General features: G+C 43.8%; 2 protein-coding genes across 2 annotated transcripts in view; both read right to left on the bottom strand.

Annotated features, from left to right (window-relative positions):
- Window positions 1-4,976: 4,976 nt before the first annotated feature.
- Window positions 4,977-8,976, bottom strand: LOC133440810 (uncharacterized). The gene is made up of 5 exons (XM_061718133.1): window positions 8,821-8,976; window positions 8,559-8,777; window positions 8,166-8,308; window positions 7,812-7,988; window positions 4,977-5,739 (listed from the first exon to the last, which is right to left on the bottom strand). The coding sequence occupies exons 1-5, from the start codon at window positions 8,974-8,976 to the stop codon at window positions 5,634-5,636; spliced, it is 801 nt and encodes a 266-aa protein (XP_061574117.1). The 3' UTR covers window positions 4,977-5,633.
- A 215-nt stretch (window positions 8,977-9,191) lies between these two features.
- LOC133440809 (NLR family CARD domain-containing protein 3-like) overlaps window positions 9,192-18,373 on the bottom strand; it is a 17,397-nt gene continuing 8,215 nt past the window's right edge. The window contains exons 7-10 of the mRNA XM_061718132.1: window positions 17,848-18,030; window positions 15,142-15,318; window positions 10,385-10,567; window positions 9,192-9,419 (exon numbers count right to left, since the gene is read on the bottom strand). Coding sequence (XP_061574116.1) covers window positions 9,221-9,419; window positions 10,385-10,567; window positions 15,142-15,318; window positions 17,848-18,030 — 742 coding nt within the window. The 3' untranslated portion in view covers window positions 9,192-9,220. The remainder of the gene's footprint in view (window positions 9,420-10,384; window positions 10,568-15,141; window positions 15,319-17,847; window positions 18,031-18,373) is intronic.

The raw sequence follows: 18,373 nt of genomic DNA, 5'->3' as shown, positions 1-18,373 counted from the left end.
TGAAAATGAGAGATCTAATGAAAAAAACTGCAATTATAACCGGTAGCAAATGTGACTGGGATCTATATAAGAAAAAGAGAAACTGTGTTACCAAACTAAACAGGAAAAAGAAGAAATTATATTTTGAGAATCGAGTAAAGGAGGTGGGGAATGATAGTAAAAAACTATGGAAGGTCTTAAATGAACTGACAGGTAGGAAAGATAAAAACAATCCAGCTTTTCTGGAAAAGGATGGTGAGTTTATTACTAAGCCCAGTGGCATTGCCAACTATTTAAATGATTATTTTATAAGCAAAGTAGTGAATCTAAGAGAAAGTATGACTAATCAAAGTAATGATATATCTCATATATTAATAAGAAATAAAATTATGAAAAATAGAAATTCTAAGTTCAAACTGGTAAATGTTAACACGGAAAAGATTATTGAACTATTGACAAAGGGCAAAGACAAACCAGCTGGTCTTGATGGCCTAGACAGCAGGCTTCTGAGGGTGGTTGCTGATGACATTGCTCCAGCGTTGGTTCACATCATAAACTTAAGCTTTACATGCGGCACATGTCCTCTTGCCTGGAAGCAAGCAAAAATAGTTCCACTAACAAAAAATAAGAGACTACCTTTTTCTGGCTCAAATAGTCGTCCAATAAGCCTGCTACCGATACTTGGAAAGATGATGGAAACAATTGTGTATGAACAAATTAATAATTATTTATCAGATAATGAAATAATCAGTACTTCACAACATGCATATAGAAAGGCTCACTCCACTGCAACGGCGTTGACGGTCATGTCTGATGATTGGCTGAGGGAAATTGAAATGAAAAACATGATTGGTGCTGTATTTCTAGACTTTTCAGCGGCTTTTGACATTATAGATCATAACATACTATTAGAAAAACTGGCTTGTTACGGCTTTGAGCAATCTGCACTCAACTGGTTCTACAGTTATCTGTCCAACAGGACGCAATCTGTGTTTTTTAATGGCAGCTACTCAGAAAACAAAACCATAACATGTGGAGTTCCTCAAGGAAGCTGTCTTGGACCTTTATTGTTCACAATCTTTACGAATGACTTACCATGGGCACTAGAAAAAGTGAATACAGTGATGTACGCGGATGACTCGACTATATATGCTTCTGCAAAGACTAATAATGAATTAGAAACTATTATAAATAACGAATTAATTAGTATAGCGGAATGGGTCAGAGCAAACAAGCTAGCCCTAAATTTATCAAAATCCAACTGTATGATTATCGGGTCAAATCATAATATTGATAAGAATCCTGTTTTGTATATCAAGGTCAATGACATCATCATAAAACCAGTGGATGAAACCAAACTTCTGGGAGTAATAGTAGACAACAAACTTTCATGGAAAAAACATATTTCTAATATCATTACAAAGATGGGGAGGGGTATATTTATTGTAAGAAGACATGCATTCTATATGAATCATAGGATTTTAAAAACAGCTATTCAATCACTTATACTATCAAACCTTGACTATTGCCCAGCAGTTTGGTCCAGTGCTAATGGTGAAATGTTGAATGCTTTGCAAATTATACAAAACAGAGCTGCCCGCACTATTCTCAAGTGCGACAATAGGACAAATATAATCTCTATGCACAAGAAACTCAACTGGTTATTGGTCAAAGACAGACTCATATACTCACTGTTGATTGTGATAAGAAACATATCTGTTTTAAAAAAGCCATATGATTTGTTTGATAACTTCTCTTTTAGTGCAGAAAATCACTGTCACAACACTAGACATGCAACTGTTGGAAATTTTACAATACCTAAGGTTAGATCTAATGCCATCAAACGTACAGTTTGTGTAAAACAGTGTAAAACTTGCTAACAATAATCAATTCAGAATACTACTTAAAAAATATCTGTCCAAGTAATAGTTGTGTATGTAATATGATTGTTTTTAGTACATGAGATATAATGGTATTATTGCATAGTAGTGTCATATTATATATATAGTATATATGTTATATTCTATTATTATAGAATAGATATATATGAGTGTGTGTATGTATGTATGTGTGTATACATATGTAGGTATGTATGTGTGGATGTGTATGTGTGTGTATATATATATATATATATATATATATATATATATATATATATATATATATGTCTGTGAATATAATATAGAATTTGACTTGGAATGTTGAATATGATAGAGTATTATATGATGGGTATATGTGTGTGTGTATATGTGTGTATGTATATATGTGTATATATAATGTATATATGAGGTATATATTAGGTATATGTGGGGAGGATATAGTTGACTTGGTTTCTGTTCTTGTCTTGATCCTTAAGATATCTTGATTTTGTATACATATTTTTTTTCTTCTTGCTCTTTCTGTGTTTTTATTTTTTTTAGTTTTTTTCTATGTTGTTTTCTTTTGTATTGCATTTTCTTGTTAAGACCCCAGGAAGAATAGCTGCAGTTTCTGCTGCAGCTAATGGGGATCTCAATAAATAAACAAATAAACAAATGAACATTTAACCAAAAATAATGCTGATATTGCAAGAAAAGCGCACTACCTACGCAAAGAGAAAAAAATTCAAGCAACATGGACCTCCAATTGTAAAATCTACATAAAGCTAAATGGCACACCTGAACAGGTAAAAGTGCTAGTGGTCAGAAGCATGAAAGATTTGGAAAAATATGCATAGAAGGAAAATTCTGCTGTTGGTTCAGGTGTGTGGGACTTTGACTTTGTGTTTAGTATTGCTAATTGTTCTTTTGTTCTTTCTGACATCCATCGGCATAGCTGACTTTATACAATATGTCTATTAAACTCCCTGAAAAATAAGGTAAATGAGTTGAGTAACATTATGTTAGAAAATGATCTACACATAGTGGCAATTTCTGTCATGAAATCTGGATGAATCAATGGACAATACTGAAATATGTATACAAGGCTACAATATAATCAGACTGGATAGAAACAGACACGGAGGTGGAGTAGCTTTTTATATACAGGATCATATTCCAACAAAATGAAGAGGTAATCTTAACTATCCAGACGTGGAAGCAATCTGGATTCAGGTTCATTTGCCTCATCTCAAGCCAGTACTAATATGTTGCTGTTATAGGCCACCGAACTCTGATGCTGTTTATCTTGAAAACATCTGTTCAATGCTTCAGAATGTTTCAGACACAGACAGAGAAATGTATTTTGTAGGAGACTTGAATATAGACTGGCTCTCAAAAAGCTGCCCTATGAAAAGAAAGCTTAATGACATTGCCACTGTATGTAACCTATCTCAAATGGTAAACTTACCAACCAGAATGAATATAAAGAAATCTGGTGTATCATCTTCAACCTGTATTCATCATTTCTTTACGAACTCAACTGATAAATGCTCAAATGTTGTGTCAGTTCCTATTGGTTTCAGTGACCATAACATGATAGCCACAGCAAGAAAAGCCAAAGTCCCCAAAATGGGTCCTAAAATTATATATAAAAGAATCTATAAGCATTTCTGTGATAGTACATTTATTGAAGATATGCACAAAATAAAGTGGGACAGTGTATTTCAGTTTACTCATACTGAAGATGTTCTACATGAATTTATGACGTTGTTTTCCTCTGTCTGTGACAAGCATGCACCACTAAAAAAACTTACCGTCAGATCTGTCAAAGCACCTCGGCTCGACTTGACTTGAGAAAATTAATGAAAGAAAGAAATCAATTGAAAAAAAATGCTACAAATTCAGGGTGCTCAGAGGATTGGCTGGTATATCGCTCTTTAAGAAACAAAGTGACCAAATGAAATAAACAGAAAAAAAGGCTTTACTATCAATCAAAAATTGAAGAAATGAAACATGACAGTAAAAAACTTTGGAGTACTCTCAATCAAATCATGGGTAAAGATCAAATGAAAAAATCCACATCTTTCATTGAATCAGGTGACGGTTTCATCACCAAGCCCAAAGAAATTGCAGATCATTTCAATAATTATTTCATAGATAAAGTAAATACAATAAGAAACAGTATGCTGCCTGGAAATAGTCAACTTTCTGAATCAATTATAAAAAAACATATCATGCACGACAAAAGATGTCAATTTAAATTTCTGCCCACTAGCATGTTAGAAATTAAAAAACTTTTGTCTGAATTGAAATGTGACAAACCTTGTGGACATGATCATTTAGATAGCAGACTGTTAAAACTCTCAGCTGAAATTGTAGCTGGACCAATATCCCATATTTTCAACTTGAGTTTGGAAGAGGGTATTTATGCTCAAGTGTGGAAGTTAGCTAAAGTCACTGCTTTACTTTGCTTTAATCTGTCTATCCCGGTACTTTCTAGCGTCTACAAATGCAGAAACAGTCAGTGCAGGCAGGTGGGAACTCCTCAAAGCTGCTGCTCAGGTTCCCGGCAGGGAAACTTCCACATCTTTTTAGGGCTCTGCTTTCTGCAGAAGGTTGATGAGTGGGCGAGGGAAAGCTGCTTGAACGGGACCTGCTGCAGGACTTTTCCTTCCTCTCACAGGAACCTGTGGTGGAGAGTTTTAGAGGACCAGAGGAAGGCGGAGCGTTGCTCGCTGGGATCGCCTTCATTCTGATAAAAGGCTCACATCCTTCTCCCAGGTTGGAGTCTTCTTCTTCACGCTGTTGTGTCTCTTCACTGCTGCTTTCAGCAGATTTAGGAGCAGGGACAGAAGGAATGTTAGTCTGAGAGCAGGAAGGTGCGGTGGGAGCAGACCAGGGTGGTTTTTTTACAAGTATATTCATTGATTTCAAAGGGTCAGACAATAGTGAATTAAATGACTTTACATCAGTGGTTTTCAAATGTTTTCAGTCAGGCCCCCCTTGGGGAATTGGAAATATTTTAGAGCCCCCACCTAACGGTTCCCACCTAGACTGGTAGAATTAATTGTATATAATTGTACAAACATTACTCTACTAATAATAAGATACAAAACCCAACTACAATTTTATATTATTAATTGAACATGAACAAAAGTGCTTGTAATAGCAAATGATTCGGTGACACTGTGAAATAATTAGAATAATAAAATAAAATAATAATAATATAACTTTATTTGTATAGCACTTTTCAATACAAATACCAACCAACAATTATGATACTAACAATAATAAGTAGTAATTGAAACTAGACATTCCTCCCTGAGTATACATTTTTTTTTAGAACTTATTTTCTGAACATATATTAATAGACATGAACTCCTATTTGTACTGCAGGTTGTAAATAATCACATGACTATTCCGTTCCTATTCCACACTCTATCAGTGACTTGTGTGTGCTTGTTTCCCTTGCAGATCTTCTCAAACCAGCTGTTGTCTCTTGATATTCTCCAAATATCTGACTTTCCTCTCCTTTGTTTGGTAAAGATCTTCTTTGAGGTTTATTTTCCCCGTCATTGATCTCCACCTTGTCGCTAGACTCCATCCCAATCCCGCATTGACCCGGCGGGACCCGATCCCAATGCAGCCGTCTGGTTTCCAGCTCCGCTCCGTCTTCCTCCCCCCCTGCAGTACCTCCACGCCCCACTAGGGGGGGCACCCCCCCTGCAGTACCTCCACGCCCCACTAGGGGGGCGCGCCCCCCCTGCAGTACCTCCACGCCCCACTAGGGGGGCATTACATCAATATGCACCCTCTTTTAGACAAGGGTTTTTGACGAGGGGAGAGGTGGAGGTTGGTGGAGACACCTGCTCCACCGTCGTCTGTTTGGTTCCACTTTGTTCTGCAGATAAAAACAGATGAGACTGTTGTTTTATTTGACACTAAACTCACGACATCTGGAAATAATTTTAAAGTTACACCTGAAATCACAACAAGACTGTAAAAATATGAGAGTTTATGGAAACTGACATGTAAAACCATGGTGTCTCTAATGAATGTGAGCAGGTAAATAATGATGAGTGAGCAGAGGTGCGTGCAGCGTCCCAGCATGCACCTCTGCTCACACTGAACTGGCTGCTCTGTCTGATGCTGAAGCTGCTTCTGGGTCTGGTATCAAACCCGTCCTTCCTGATGAGGAACCTGGGTTTCTTCCTGAAGCTCATGTTCAATCCAGAGCCAACGCTTTAGCTGCCATGGTTGAGGATGCTGGAAACCAGCCTGGAGTTCAACACCTTCCTCCAGAGATCTGATCAAGAATGACTGAATCTCCTCCTGAACAAGATCAGTCAATACTTGGAACATTCAGTCAAGTCTCTCTGTCATTCTGGGAACTGTGGGCACCATTCAACCCCAAATGTCTGGATGAGAGAAGAACTAGCAGAGAACCCAGAACTGGACCAGGAAGACTGTTCTACTTTTCTGAAGCTCTACGAGGCTGCTGGACCACAGAGATCTCAGCTGGTAATGAAACACTTATTGGTCCAGGACGGCTGATGGATGAAAGCCTGGATTCTTCTCAGTCACGGAGCTTTTGGACAGTTTGACGTTAAGGACATTTATTGGAGGAAGTCAGGTCCATTTAATGTTGATGTTCTCCCCTCAGTTCTGTCCCGGTTTGGAGTTCATGTCCCAGTTTTGGTGTTTAGGTTCCTGTTTTATTTTGAAACTCTGTGTCCTCGTGTTTCAGTTTTGTCTTGACTTCCCTTGTTCAGAGACTCACATGAAATGATAAGTTTACATATTTATGCACATAAACAAGGAGAGTTCTGCAGAGTTCGTAACCCGGATGAACCAATACGACGACTATTCCATCAACTGAACCTATTTATGTTGAAATAACTGCACAAACCTTCATTTTTATGAAAAATACAGTCCTGTTTGTATATTATTATATTATCACTGCAGTTATTAGATTTTAAAATACTTGATTTCTTCTACTAGACCAGCGGTCAGCAACCCAAAATGTTTTAGATCCATATTGGACCAAAAACACAAAAACTAATATGTCTGGAGCCGCAAAAAATGAAAAGTCTTGTATCAGAATTAGAATGAAGGAACACATGCTGCATGTTTCTATATTAGTTAGAACTGGGGGAGATTTATTTATTCATTATGCACTTCCAGAAAAAAGTGGAAATGTCGAGAAAAAAGTTGAAATGTTGAGAAATAAGTGGAAATGTTGAGAAATAAGTGGAAATGTCGAGAAAAAAGTGGAAATGTCGAGAAAAAAGTGGAAATGTCGAGAAAAGTCGAGATTAAAAAGGAAAAAGGGAGAAGAAAAGAGAAAAAAAGAAGAAAAAAAGAAAACAAAAAAAAAATAAAGAAAAAAAGAGAAAAAAAGGAAAAAAGAAGAAAAAAGGAAAAAAAAGGAAAAAAGAAGAAAAAAAAGGAAAATAAATAAATAAAATAAATAAAAGCTCCAGGAGCCACTAGGGCGGCGCTAAAGAGCCACATGCAGCTCTAGAGCCGCGGGTTGCCGACCCCTGTACTAGACCAATAATGTCTTAACTTATTATATTATTGGTTCAAAAACTTAATTCCATTCTTGTTTGTTCCTGTTTGTGTTCCGTGTGAAACGGCCACATGGACGAGGTTATTGGTGGATTTTCCATTCTGGGTTCCTTCACAGTTCAGAGCTGCAGTGGAGCAGCTGTGTGTCTGAACATCCTGGAAGGCCGTCAGCTGGAATACTCCTTTATTTGTGGACACGTGAACACCAGCACAACACTGGTCTACAACACACATCTGGATCCTCTGATCCTGCAGCCTGTCATCATCCTCCTCTCACAGCTTTACTGGGGAAAGCAGCCGCTGAGAAGCTGCAGCTTCACTGGAAACACTGGATCTTTGATAGACACTGGTTTTAGTAGAAAACTGCTGGAAGCAGCAGGACCGACTCCAACCTCCACTGACCTGAGAGTCTGCAGCTGGTAGTGTGGACTCTGCAGCAGAGCAGACAGCTGCTGCACATCTGCAGCCTGCAGGTCGTAGTTGTTACTCAGGTCCAGATGTTTCAGGTGGGAGGGGTTGGACTTCAGAGCTGAGACCAGAGGAGAACAGCTGATCCCTGACAGACCGCAGCACTGCAAGCTGCACAAAGACACCAGAGAAGAAGAAACCAGAGCAGCCTGATGGTCAGTGTGGATCAGCAGGAGATCAGTCTGATGGTCAGTGTGGATCAGCAGGAGATCAGTCTGATCTGCAGGTTAGTGTCAACACAACTTTCACATCAGATTCATCTGAACACAAAACTAAAACATGTCTGACCTCAGAGTCTCCAGTCTGCAGTCTGGACTCTCCAGGAAACCACACAGATGTTTCACTCCTGAATCCAGCAGGGAGTTCCAGCTCAGGTCCAGATGTTTCAGATGTTTCAGATGTTCCAGGTGGGAGGGGTTGGACTTCAGAGCTGAGACCAGAAAAGAACAGCTGATCTCTGACAGAAGGCAGCCCTTCAACCTGAACAAAGACACCAGAGAAGAAGAAACTTCAGGTTATTTCCAGAACCCGGTTCTCTGAGTAATGTGAGTTAGACGTCTATGGGACGTCCCATAGTGAGACATCTCACTATGGGACGTCCCGCTGCTTTAAGAGAGGACATTGAGAGGACATTGATCCTCGTACGGCGTTCCAGTCGGGACCGACTGAAGACGGTCAGACTTGGACGGCAGGGCGGGGCTCCTGGAGGACGAGGCCCCGGGGACCGGGCTCCTGGCAGATGCTGCTCACATCTCCACCCCCAGAGGACACGGAGGCTGCGGGCGGTGCAGCCCGAGCCGGAGTGATGAAGAGCTCGTCCTCGTCTTCATCCTCTGACATGAGGAGGTCCCAGGTGTCTTCTTCATGGTCCCCATAGTCCAGTTCCAGGACGTCTTCCTCCTGCGGGGCGGGGGTGGAGCTGGGAGCCCCAGCCCACGCTAACCTCCGGTTCCTCCACCAGGTGGGAGAAAGGAGCTGCTGTGCTAACACTCGGTACTGGAGCAGCCGTGGTGAGGCGTCGGGACGGAGCCAACCGAGCCGGGAGGGCGAGGAAAGAACAACATTCTGGTGGAGGGACCGACGCAGCAGATAAACACATCCAAGGCTGGTTAGAGATCAGTCTGATGGTCAGTGTGGATCAGCAGGAGATCAGCCTGATGGTCAGTGTGGATCAGCAGGAGATCAGTCTGATGGTCAGTGTGGATCAGCAGGAGATCAGCCTGATGGTCAGTGTGGATCAGCAGGAGATCAGTCAGATGGTCAGTGTGGATCAGCAGGAGATCAGCCTGATCTGCAGGTTAGTGTCAACACAACTTTATCATCACATTCATCTGAACACAAAACTAAAACATGTCTGACCTCAGAGTCTCCAGTCTGCAGTCTGGACTCTCCAGGAAACCACACAGATGTTTCACTCCTGAATCCTGCAGCTGGTTCTGACTCAGGTCCAGATGTTTCAGATGTTCCAGATGGGAGGGGTTGGACTTCAGAACTGAGACCAGAGAAGAACTGCTGATGTCTGACATCCCGCATCTCTCCAACCTGCATGAAGAATAAAAGATGTGAGCTGAACCACCAGGGTGCAGGTTCCAACAGAACCAGTGAAAAAGATCTTCATAAATATTCATGACATCTTGCTGCTGCTCCAATAAAGACGTAGTGACTTCAGCTCTGCAGCTCTGCAGCTCCACCAGTGGATCATCCATACAAACTCATGTTGTGTTGGAATATCTCAGTCGGTACAAACGTTAGAGTCTCAGTGTTTGGATCAGATGAAACATGTTGGACAGATGAAGATGAAGATGTTTGTAGACGATGCTGCACGATTTCTGCACAAACAAACATTCTGCTGCGCAGGTTCAGTTCATGTTGGGATGGAATGAAGACGTCTTTGTTGAGGGAACATCGTTCACCACTCCGTACTGCACACACAAGACGGTCAGACTTGGACGGCAGGCCGAGGCTCCTGGAGGACACCGGGGACCGGGCTCCTGGCAGTGGAGGGACGAGGCCCCGGGGACCGGGCTGGCGGTGCAGCCCGAGCCGGAGTGATGAAGAGCTCGTCCTCGTCTTCATCCTCTGACATGAGGAGGTCCCAGGTGTCTTCTTCATCGTCCCAGAGTCCAGTTCCAGGACGTCTTCCTCCTGCGGGGCGGGGGTGGAGCTGGGAGCCCCAGCCCACGCTAACCTCCGGTTCCCCCACCAAGGTGGGAGAAAGGAGCTGCTGTGCTAACACTCGGTACTGGAGCAGCCGTGGTGAGGCGTCGGGACGGAGCCAACCGAGCCGGGGAGGGCGAGGAAAGAACAACATTCTGGTGGAGGGACCGACGCAGCAGATAAACACATCCAAGGCTGGTTAGAGATCAGCCTGATGGTCAGTGTGGATCAGCAGGAGATCAGCCTGATGGTCAGTGTGGATCAGCAGGAGATCAGTCAGATCTGCAGGTTAGTGTCAACACAACTTTATCATCACATTCATCTGAACACAAAACTAAAACATGTCTGACCTCAGAGTCTCCAGTCTGCAGTCTGGACTCTCCAGGAAACCACACAGATGTTTCACTCCTGAATCCTGCAGGTGGTTGTAACTCAGGTCCAGATGTTTCAGATGTTTCAGGTGGGAGGGGTTGGACTTCAGAGCTGAGACCAGAGAAGAACTGCTGATGTCTGACATCCCGCATCTCTCCAACCTGCATGAAGAATAAAAGATGTGAGCTGAACCACCAGGGTGCAGGTTCCAACAGAACCAGTGAAAAAGATCTTCATCAATATTCATGACATCATGCTGCTGCTCCAATAAAGACGTAGTGACTTCAGCTCTGCAGCTCTGCAGCTCCACCAGTGGATCATCCATACAAACTCATGTTGTGTTGGAATATCTCAGTCGGTACAAACGTTAGAGTCTCAGTGTTTGGATCAGATGAAACATGTTGGACAGATGAAGATGAAGATGTTTGTAGACGATGCTGCATGATCTCTGCACAAACAAACATTCTGCTGCACAGGTTCAGTTCATGTTGGGATGGAATGAAGACGTCTTTGTTGAGGGAACATCGTTCACCACTCTGTACTGCACACTTGTGCTCCACGGAGAGGAAAGCAGCCTGCAGACACTTCAGCTGGTTTCTAATGATGTCAGGAGCAGATGAGTGCAGAGACCAGGATGGTTCCGAGCAGCTCAGGTGTTTGTGGCTGCAGAACTCACAACTGTTACAACTTCAGTCAAAGAACAAACCTCAGAGTCTCCAGTCTGCAGTCTGGACCACCCAGGAAACCACACAGCTGCTTCACATCTGAATCCTGCAGGTCGTTCCAGCTCAGGTCCAGATGTTCCAGATCAGACGGGTTGGACTCCAGAACTGAGACCAGACTACGACATCTGATCTCTGACAAACTGCAGCGCTCCCACCTGGAGAAAGAATAAAACACAGATAAACATCTAGATGAGTGTTTTCTCCTCCTCCGTTCAGGGGGGTGTGGTGGGCAACACTGGAGCTTCACAGTCACAAGGTTCCTGGTCCAAATCCTGGCCCGGTTCTTTCTGCCTGGCGTTTCCAGGATCTTCCCTCACGTTCACTCAGAAACTCCACAGTTCAGAAACACGTCTGTCAGGATTCTTGAAGCTTCCACATTAAACGCAGGACGGAGATACCGGATCGTCTCTTTGATCAGAGGATCATTCTTAACGACAGTCAACAAAGTACTACGTTTACTTTCAGGAATGTGGTAACAAAGTATTCTAGAGTAGTGGTGAGTACTCTGATTACTATCAGGGATCATGGAGACCCTGTATGGACTTGGGAATGCAGGACTGGACTTTTACTGGTTCTGTTGCTGCCGTCAAATTCAACATTCATCAATGTTTTGGTATTTTTATCAGAATTATTATCATTATTTCATCATATTTCTGTTAATAATGGATGAAACACAAATGACAGACTTATCACAATCAAACAGAAGTGATTGTAGGAGGAGAAGAGGTTCTGGAGAACTCATACAGGACCTGCATCATCCCACTGATAGTAATAAGAGTATTAAACACTATTCAACAATATTCCTGAAAGGAAACAAAGTACTTAGTTGTTCAAAACTACATTTGACTCTCTCAGCTGATTATACGTCTTACTTTTAGCTCGGCGGAGTCACAGATGTGACTTCTTTTACAGTGTTTGGAGCATGTTCATGAAGGAAAGCAGCAGTTTGGTCTTGTTGATTGTGAGATGTGATATCTGACATAACGATGCTGAACTTCTTCTGCTCCAGGATCTGGTGTGGACTGTCTGAGGGACCAGCAGCAGGAAGAGCTGCTGGTCCTTTCACTGGATCACAACTGGATCTACTTATTACAGATAACATGTATTTTCATGGAATAAAGGTTGGGATGATCAGAGTGGTGTTGATTGACAGACTAATGTTACTTCCTGTGTGCTTCTTTCCTCCTGCTGCTCTCTGCAGCCTCTGCTGCTCCTCCCTCCACAGACGCCACACGTGTTAAAGGCTGATGGAAAACCTGCGTGGTGCTGGTTCTGGCGTGGAGACCAGTTTATCAACGAGCGTTTGTCTCCGTTCCTCCAGAACCAGGACAACAACGGCTGCAGGAAGCTTCTGAACGTCACTCATGAGTTCTGGACGGTGGCCGACGAGGGCCAAACGCACTGCAACGGCCTAACGCGTCTCAGTTCAGGAAAACGGCTTCAAGTACAGAAACGATCAAACTCACAAACTCAAAACCAGGTACAAAAAGAGGAACGTGGTGCAAATGAAAAAAACGTGCTGCAAAAAACAAAGACAAATGCAGCATCATCAAACGTAAAATATGATGTAAATAGAAACGATGCAAAGCACAAAACGATATAAAACAAGAAACCCTCTTCAAAAGAAAAACGCTTCATAAGTGTCACTACAACCGGGAGTGCTGTAACGTTAACTGGTGCTTTATGTCAATCTCTAATCATGATCTTATCTTATTAATATTATGTGCAGCCTTGTATCGTCTGGTGTCAAATATAATAAAGAAACGTGTCGTAATGTGCAGCGTTGTACAGTGATATAAACATCACATTACCGTTCCCGCTGTTTGTTTAAACCATGGATGTAAACACTGTGGTTCAGTCAGCTGTTCGGTCTCTGTTACGCCGAGAGCGCCCCCTGCAGGTTTGGAGACTTCCGGTTGTAGTGACCGGTTATGAAGCGTTTTTCTTTTGAAGATGGTTTCTTGTTTTATATCGTTTTGTGCTTTGCATCGTTTCTCTATTTGCAGCGTTTGATGATGCTGCATTTGTATTTGTTTTTTGCAGCACGTTTTCCTGAACTGAGACGCATTAGGCCATTGCAGAGCGTTTGGTTCTTGTCGGCCACCGTAGTTCTGGACCGGGGAGCTGCTGACTGAGAGAGCTGTTGGATGCTTCCATTGTCGACTCCAGCAACACTTTTACTCTACAATATGTTCACATGTGGGACGGTGCACGTGCAGTGAATGTGCAGCAGCGCAGAGCCCGGGGGAGAACGTCTGCTGTAAAGAGATACGGCGGTACCGACAAACCCCGACCTCACAGCGACTACAGCGGTCCATGAAGAACCTTCTGGAGGGAGATGAAGAGTTTCCTGCCAGCTGATCCCCCTCATCATCCTCACCTCTTCCTCTTCTATTTAAACCGTCTGCAGCTCTCACTCTCACCAGAGTGGGTTTGTGGTCTCCCTGCAGATACCGGTCTCCAGCAGTTCTCCTGGGACTGCTATGCTGGACCGGATCTGTGTCCTTGGACCTGTTTCAGGTCCAGCCCTGATCGCTACGTCTGTCTGAGCTTATCTGTCTGTCTTGGGTTCTGACCCTGGCCCGCTGTTCCTGGATCTGTCTTCTGCCTCACACTAACAGAACTACAGACCGTCCTGGTCTCTGGACCGGTGGCCCGTCCCTGCACGGTCCCCATCTCCCTCTCCTGGTCCCTAAATAATGATTTAGATGAGGGTTCTTTACTCCTGGTCAGCCGTCATTCCAGCCCAGTCCCTGAAACCTGAACAACATGTTAGTTTGTTAGCCGTCAGCAGAAACCCGTCTTCCTTCAGGACATGTGTGGTCTGTGTCTTCAGGGGGGTCTGTCTCCGTCAGAGATGAGCTTTCAGAGAGGATTTAAACATGAATATGTAACTCACTTCTGTCTGGTTCTGTCAGGTTCTGTCTGGACCTGGAGCTGCTTCCTGACAGCAGGAACACACATGTGTGACGGTGAGGTGTGTGTGGTTCTAACAGAACACACATGTGTGACGGTGAGGTGTGTGTGGTTCTAACACACATGTGTGACGGTGAGGTGTGTGTGGTTCTAACAGAACACACATGTGTGACGGTGAGGTGTGTGTGGTTCTAACAGAACACACATGTGTGACGGTGAGGTGTGTGTGGTTCTAACACACATGTGTGACGGTGAGGTGTGTGTGGTTCTAACAGAACACACATGTGTGACGGTGAGGTGTGTGTGGTTCTAACACACATGTGTGACGGTGAGGTGTGTGTGGTTCTAACAGAACACACATGTGTGACACTGAGGTGTGTGTGGTTCTACCAGAACACACGTGTGTGACGGTGAGGTGTGTGTGGTTCTAACAGAACACACATGTGTGACGGTGAGGTGTGTGTGGTTCTAACAGAACACACATGTGTGACGGTGAGGTGTGTGTGGTTCTAACAGAACACACATGTGTGACGGTGAGGTGTGTGTGGTTCTAACAGAACACACATGTGTGACACTGAGGTGTGTGTGGTTCTACCAGAACACACGTGTGTGACGGTGAGGTGTGTGTGGTTCTACCAGAACACACATGTGTGACGGTGAGGTGTGTGTGGTTCTAACACACATGTGTGACGGTGAGGTGTGTGTGGTTCTAACAGAACACACATGTGTGACGGTGAGGTGTGTGTGGTTCTAACAGAACACACGTGTGTGACGCTGAGGTGTGTGTGGTTCTAACAGAACACACATGTGTGACGGTGAGGTGTGTGTGGTTCTAACAGAACACACATGTGTGATGGTGAGGTGTGTGTGGTTCTAACAGAACACACATGTGTGACGCTGAGGTGTGTGTGGTTCTAACAGAACACACATGGATCACAGCAGGTTTCACATGAAATGTGAGTGAATGATGAAGAAGCAGCAGGAGGTTCAGACGATCAACACCTGAAACTCCTTCACCTGGACTGACGGAGTCTTCTCTGTTTGAGGAAACCAAAACCTCCAAGAAAACTCCAAAAGCTCCAGTCAGAACCGACCTGAGAGTCTGCAGCTGGTAGTGTGGACTCTGCACCAGACCAGACAGCTGCTCCACATCTGCAGCCTGCAGCTTGTAGTTGTTACTCAGGTCCAGATGTTTCAGGTGGGAGGGGTTGGACTTCAGAGCTGAGACCAGAGAAGAACAGCTGATCCCTGACAGACCGCAGCACTGCAAGCTGCACAAAGACACCAGAGAAGAAGAAACCAGAGCAGTCAGATGGTCAGTGTGGATCAGCAGGAGATCAGCCTGATCTGCAGGTTAGTGTCAACTAGGCTCGCCACCCGTCCCTGGAAATACAGAATTGTTACAGAATTGGGAATTAAAAGTTGCGTTCCGTATTGAACCAATACGGAACGCAGTTGATTCCGTATTTCACAATTGTCCCATGATGCACGTCTGTCAACGAACTAACAATAATGAACAAAATAAAGGAAAGGATATATTAAAGACAGTAACATATGTTGGTTTGCTCTCTGCCTGCCCTGCAGACGGCCCTGCAGACGGTCCTGCAGACGGTCCTGCAGACGGCCCTGCAGACGGCCCTGCAGACGGTCCTGCAGACGGTCCTGCAGACGGTCCTGCAGACGGTCCTGCAGACGGGGCCCTGCAGACAGCCCTGCAGACGGCCCTGCAGCCGGTCCTGCAGACGGCCCTGCAGACGACCCTGCAGACGGTCCTGCAGACGGGGCCCTGCAGACGGCCAGGCAGCCCTGCAGACGGTCCTGCAGACGGTCCTGCAGACGGCCCTGCAGACGGTCCTGCAGACGGTCCTGCAGACGGCTCTGCAGACGGCCCTGCAGACGGTCCTGCAGACGGTCCTGCAGACGGCCCTGCAGACGGCCCTGCAGACGGCCCTGCCCTGCAGACGGCCCTGCAGACGGTCCTGCAGACGGTCCTGCAGACAGCCCTGCAGACGGCCCGCCCCTTTGCGCTCCGTTGCCTAGTTACCTCTCACTGCACGGCCACGCGAGCCTTTTAAAAACAGGTCCAGTCCAGATGTCTCCGGAGGATCCAGACACCCCACCTGGTCGTGGTGTGCAGAAGAACGTTTTCAGTCTCCCGGAGGTGTCAGACAGCAGCTGCAGGAACCTCCACAAACGTAATATAACGTCCCAGAGGAGCCACAGTTATTCATACCTGAATCATCCTCTGAGCTTGATATGGTAGGATACGGGACATATATTATTATTTATTGTTATTTTTATTTATCTTATTTATTGGTCATAATATACAGGTGAAGGTCGGAAAATTTGAATATATTGCTAAACTTAATTTGTTTCAGTAAATTCAATTAAAGGTGAAACAAATATATTATTTCCCACTACATTCAAAGTGAGATATTTCAAGCCTTTATTTGTTATAATTTTGATGACTATGGCTCACAGTTTATGAAAACCCCAAATAAAAAATCTAATTTTTTAAAAATATAAAGAATTCAATCATCAAAATTATAACAAATAAAGGCTTAAAATATGGTGCTTTGCTGAGTGGAGCTCATGAAGAGTGAGCAGACTGTTCGGAGTTCCACAGTTCTGAAAGACAAGGAGCTGCTCAGCTGCAAGAAGTAACAAGAATCCTGGAAGAAGAAGTGAGAGTGAACTGTTTAAACCTGGCCTGAATAAAAAAGGACATAAAAGGAGTTGAAGGAAGCTATGCACTTTATTTTTTTTTTAATGTTTATTGGTTTTATTTAGTTTTCTAAGCAAAAGATTCTAAGGCAGGCTTTGTTACAGCTGTTACAGCACTTTATTATTTATATAATAGACTAGCATGTTCTATAAGTGTGTTCAATTTAATTGTTTTCCCTCTTGAAAGTGTTTATACATGTTACATTTACAAAATATTCTAGTGTTGTATTGTCATTTAATTTAGGTTTAACTGTTTAACTGCCCAATGCAGGCAGACTTTGTTTCATTTACTATTGGCACTTTTCCACTAGTCTCACTTCAGCCCGGCTCGGCGCGGCGCGGCTCGTCCCGGCTCCACACGTGTGTGTTTCCACAGCCAGGGGAGAAGTGTGCAGGTTTGGGTGAAGCTGCTGTGACGTACTCGATTGCGCAACACCTTTGTTCATGTCGGCGCTGATGAGAAATCAGCTGGAGCCGGGAGCGGCTGAGAGTAAAACAGCCCGTCTACATCGCTTTTTTAATTTTTTCTCGACAGCCACCAGGTTTATGAACATCTGCACCTCAGAGTTGGATCACCAAACAGACGTTTTTGCTGTATAATAAAATCGCCGCGAGTTGCCTCGCGCTGACTCCCGCTTCCTGATTCAAACGTCTGACGGCCCCGCCCCCCGACCAATCAGAGGCGTGGAGGGTGGTGACGGCCCCGCCCCCCGACCAATCAGTGGCGACCTCACAAATAGTCCCTGCTCAGCCCGCTTATAGAACCTCACTCAAAGGTTAAGGCGGTACTAATGCAAAAGCGCCATAAGACAATGCTCAGGTTCAGACTGTCTGTACAGTCATGAAAGTTCAATGCTATTAAAGCACTTTAAACTTTAAATCAAAGTATTTTGTTTTTTCATATAAATATATACATTTCTATGCATTTTAGACGTTTTGGGGATTCCCCTTTTTTGGGCGCTCACGCGGCTGAAATCGGGAAGTCCCTTATTTCTATTTCTGAAAGGTGGCAACCCTAGTGTCAACACAACTTTCACATCAGATTGATCTGAACACAAAACTAAAACATGTCTGACCTCAGAGTCTCCAGTCTGCAGTCTGGACTCTCCAGGAAACCACACAGATGTTTCACTCCTGAATCCTGCAGCTGGTTCCAGCTCAGGTCCAGATGTTTCAGATGTTTCAGGTGGGAGGGGTTGGACTTCAGAGCTGAGACCAGAGAAGAACAGCTGATCTCTGACAACACGCAGCCCTCCAACCTGAATGAAGAAACAGCTGATGACTTCTGTAACTGTGTTGAAATAAATGTTTCAGAAAACATATTTGTGTAAATAGGTTCATAGTTAAACAGCTCTGAAGTTGAAATGTTAAGAAGTCCTTGACCAGCAAAATGTTTTGGTATTGTTCACTAAGTGATGTTATTAAGGTTAATGTTACTGAAAATGCTGAAATGCTGAAACAAAAAGTGTGTGAAATGGAAAGCAAGAGGTTCTCTTGTAAGTCTGTAGACTCTTATCGTGCATGGAAAAAGTCTAGTCTATAAAAAATCCCTTCGCACAGCTAGAACAGCTCATTACTACGGAGCCCCTCTGGTGACATTTG

This window comes from Cololabis saira, chromosome 3 (genome assembly GCF_033807715.1).
Source record: "Cololabis saira isolate AMF1-May2022 chromosome 3, fColSai1.1, whole genome shotgun sequence".
In the NCBI taxonomy this organism is placed as follows: domain Eukaryota; kingdom Metazoa; phylum Chordata; class Actinopteri; order Beloniformes; family Belonidae; genus Cololabis; species Cololabis saira.
This window is presented reverse-complemented; position numbering and strand designations above follow the sequence as displayed.

Coding starts and splice junctions, on each gene's coding strand:
- LOC133440810 (XM_061718133.1), bottom strand. CDS start 8,976: ATGTGTTTATCTGCTGCGTCGGTCCCTCCACCAGAATGTTGTTCTTTC. Junction 7,989..8,165: donor TGCAGACTGGAGACTCTGAG/GTCAGACATGTT, acceptor GTCTTTGTGCAG/CTTGCAGTGCTGCGGTCTGT. Junction 5,740..7,811: donor TACCAGCTGCAGACTCTCAG/GTCAGTGGAGGT, acceptor TTTTATCTGCAG/AACAAAGTGGAACCAAACAG.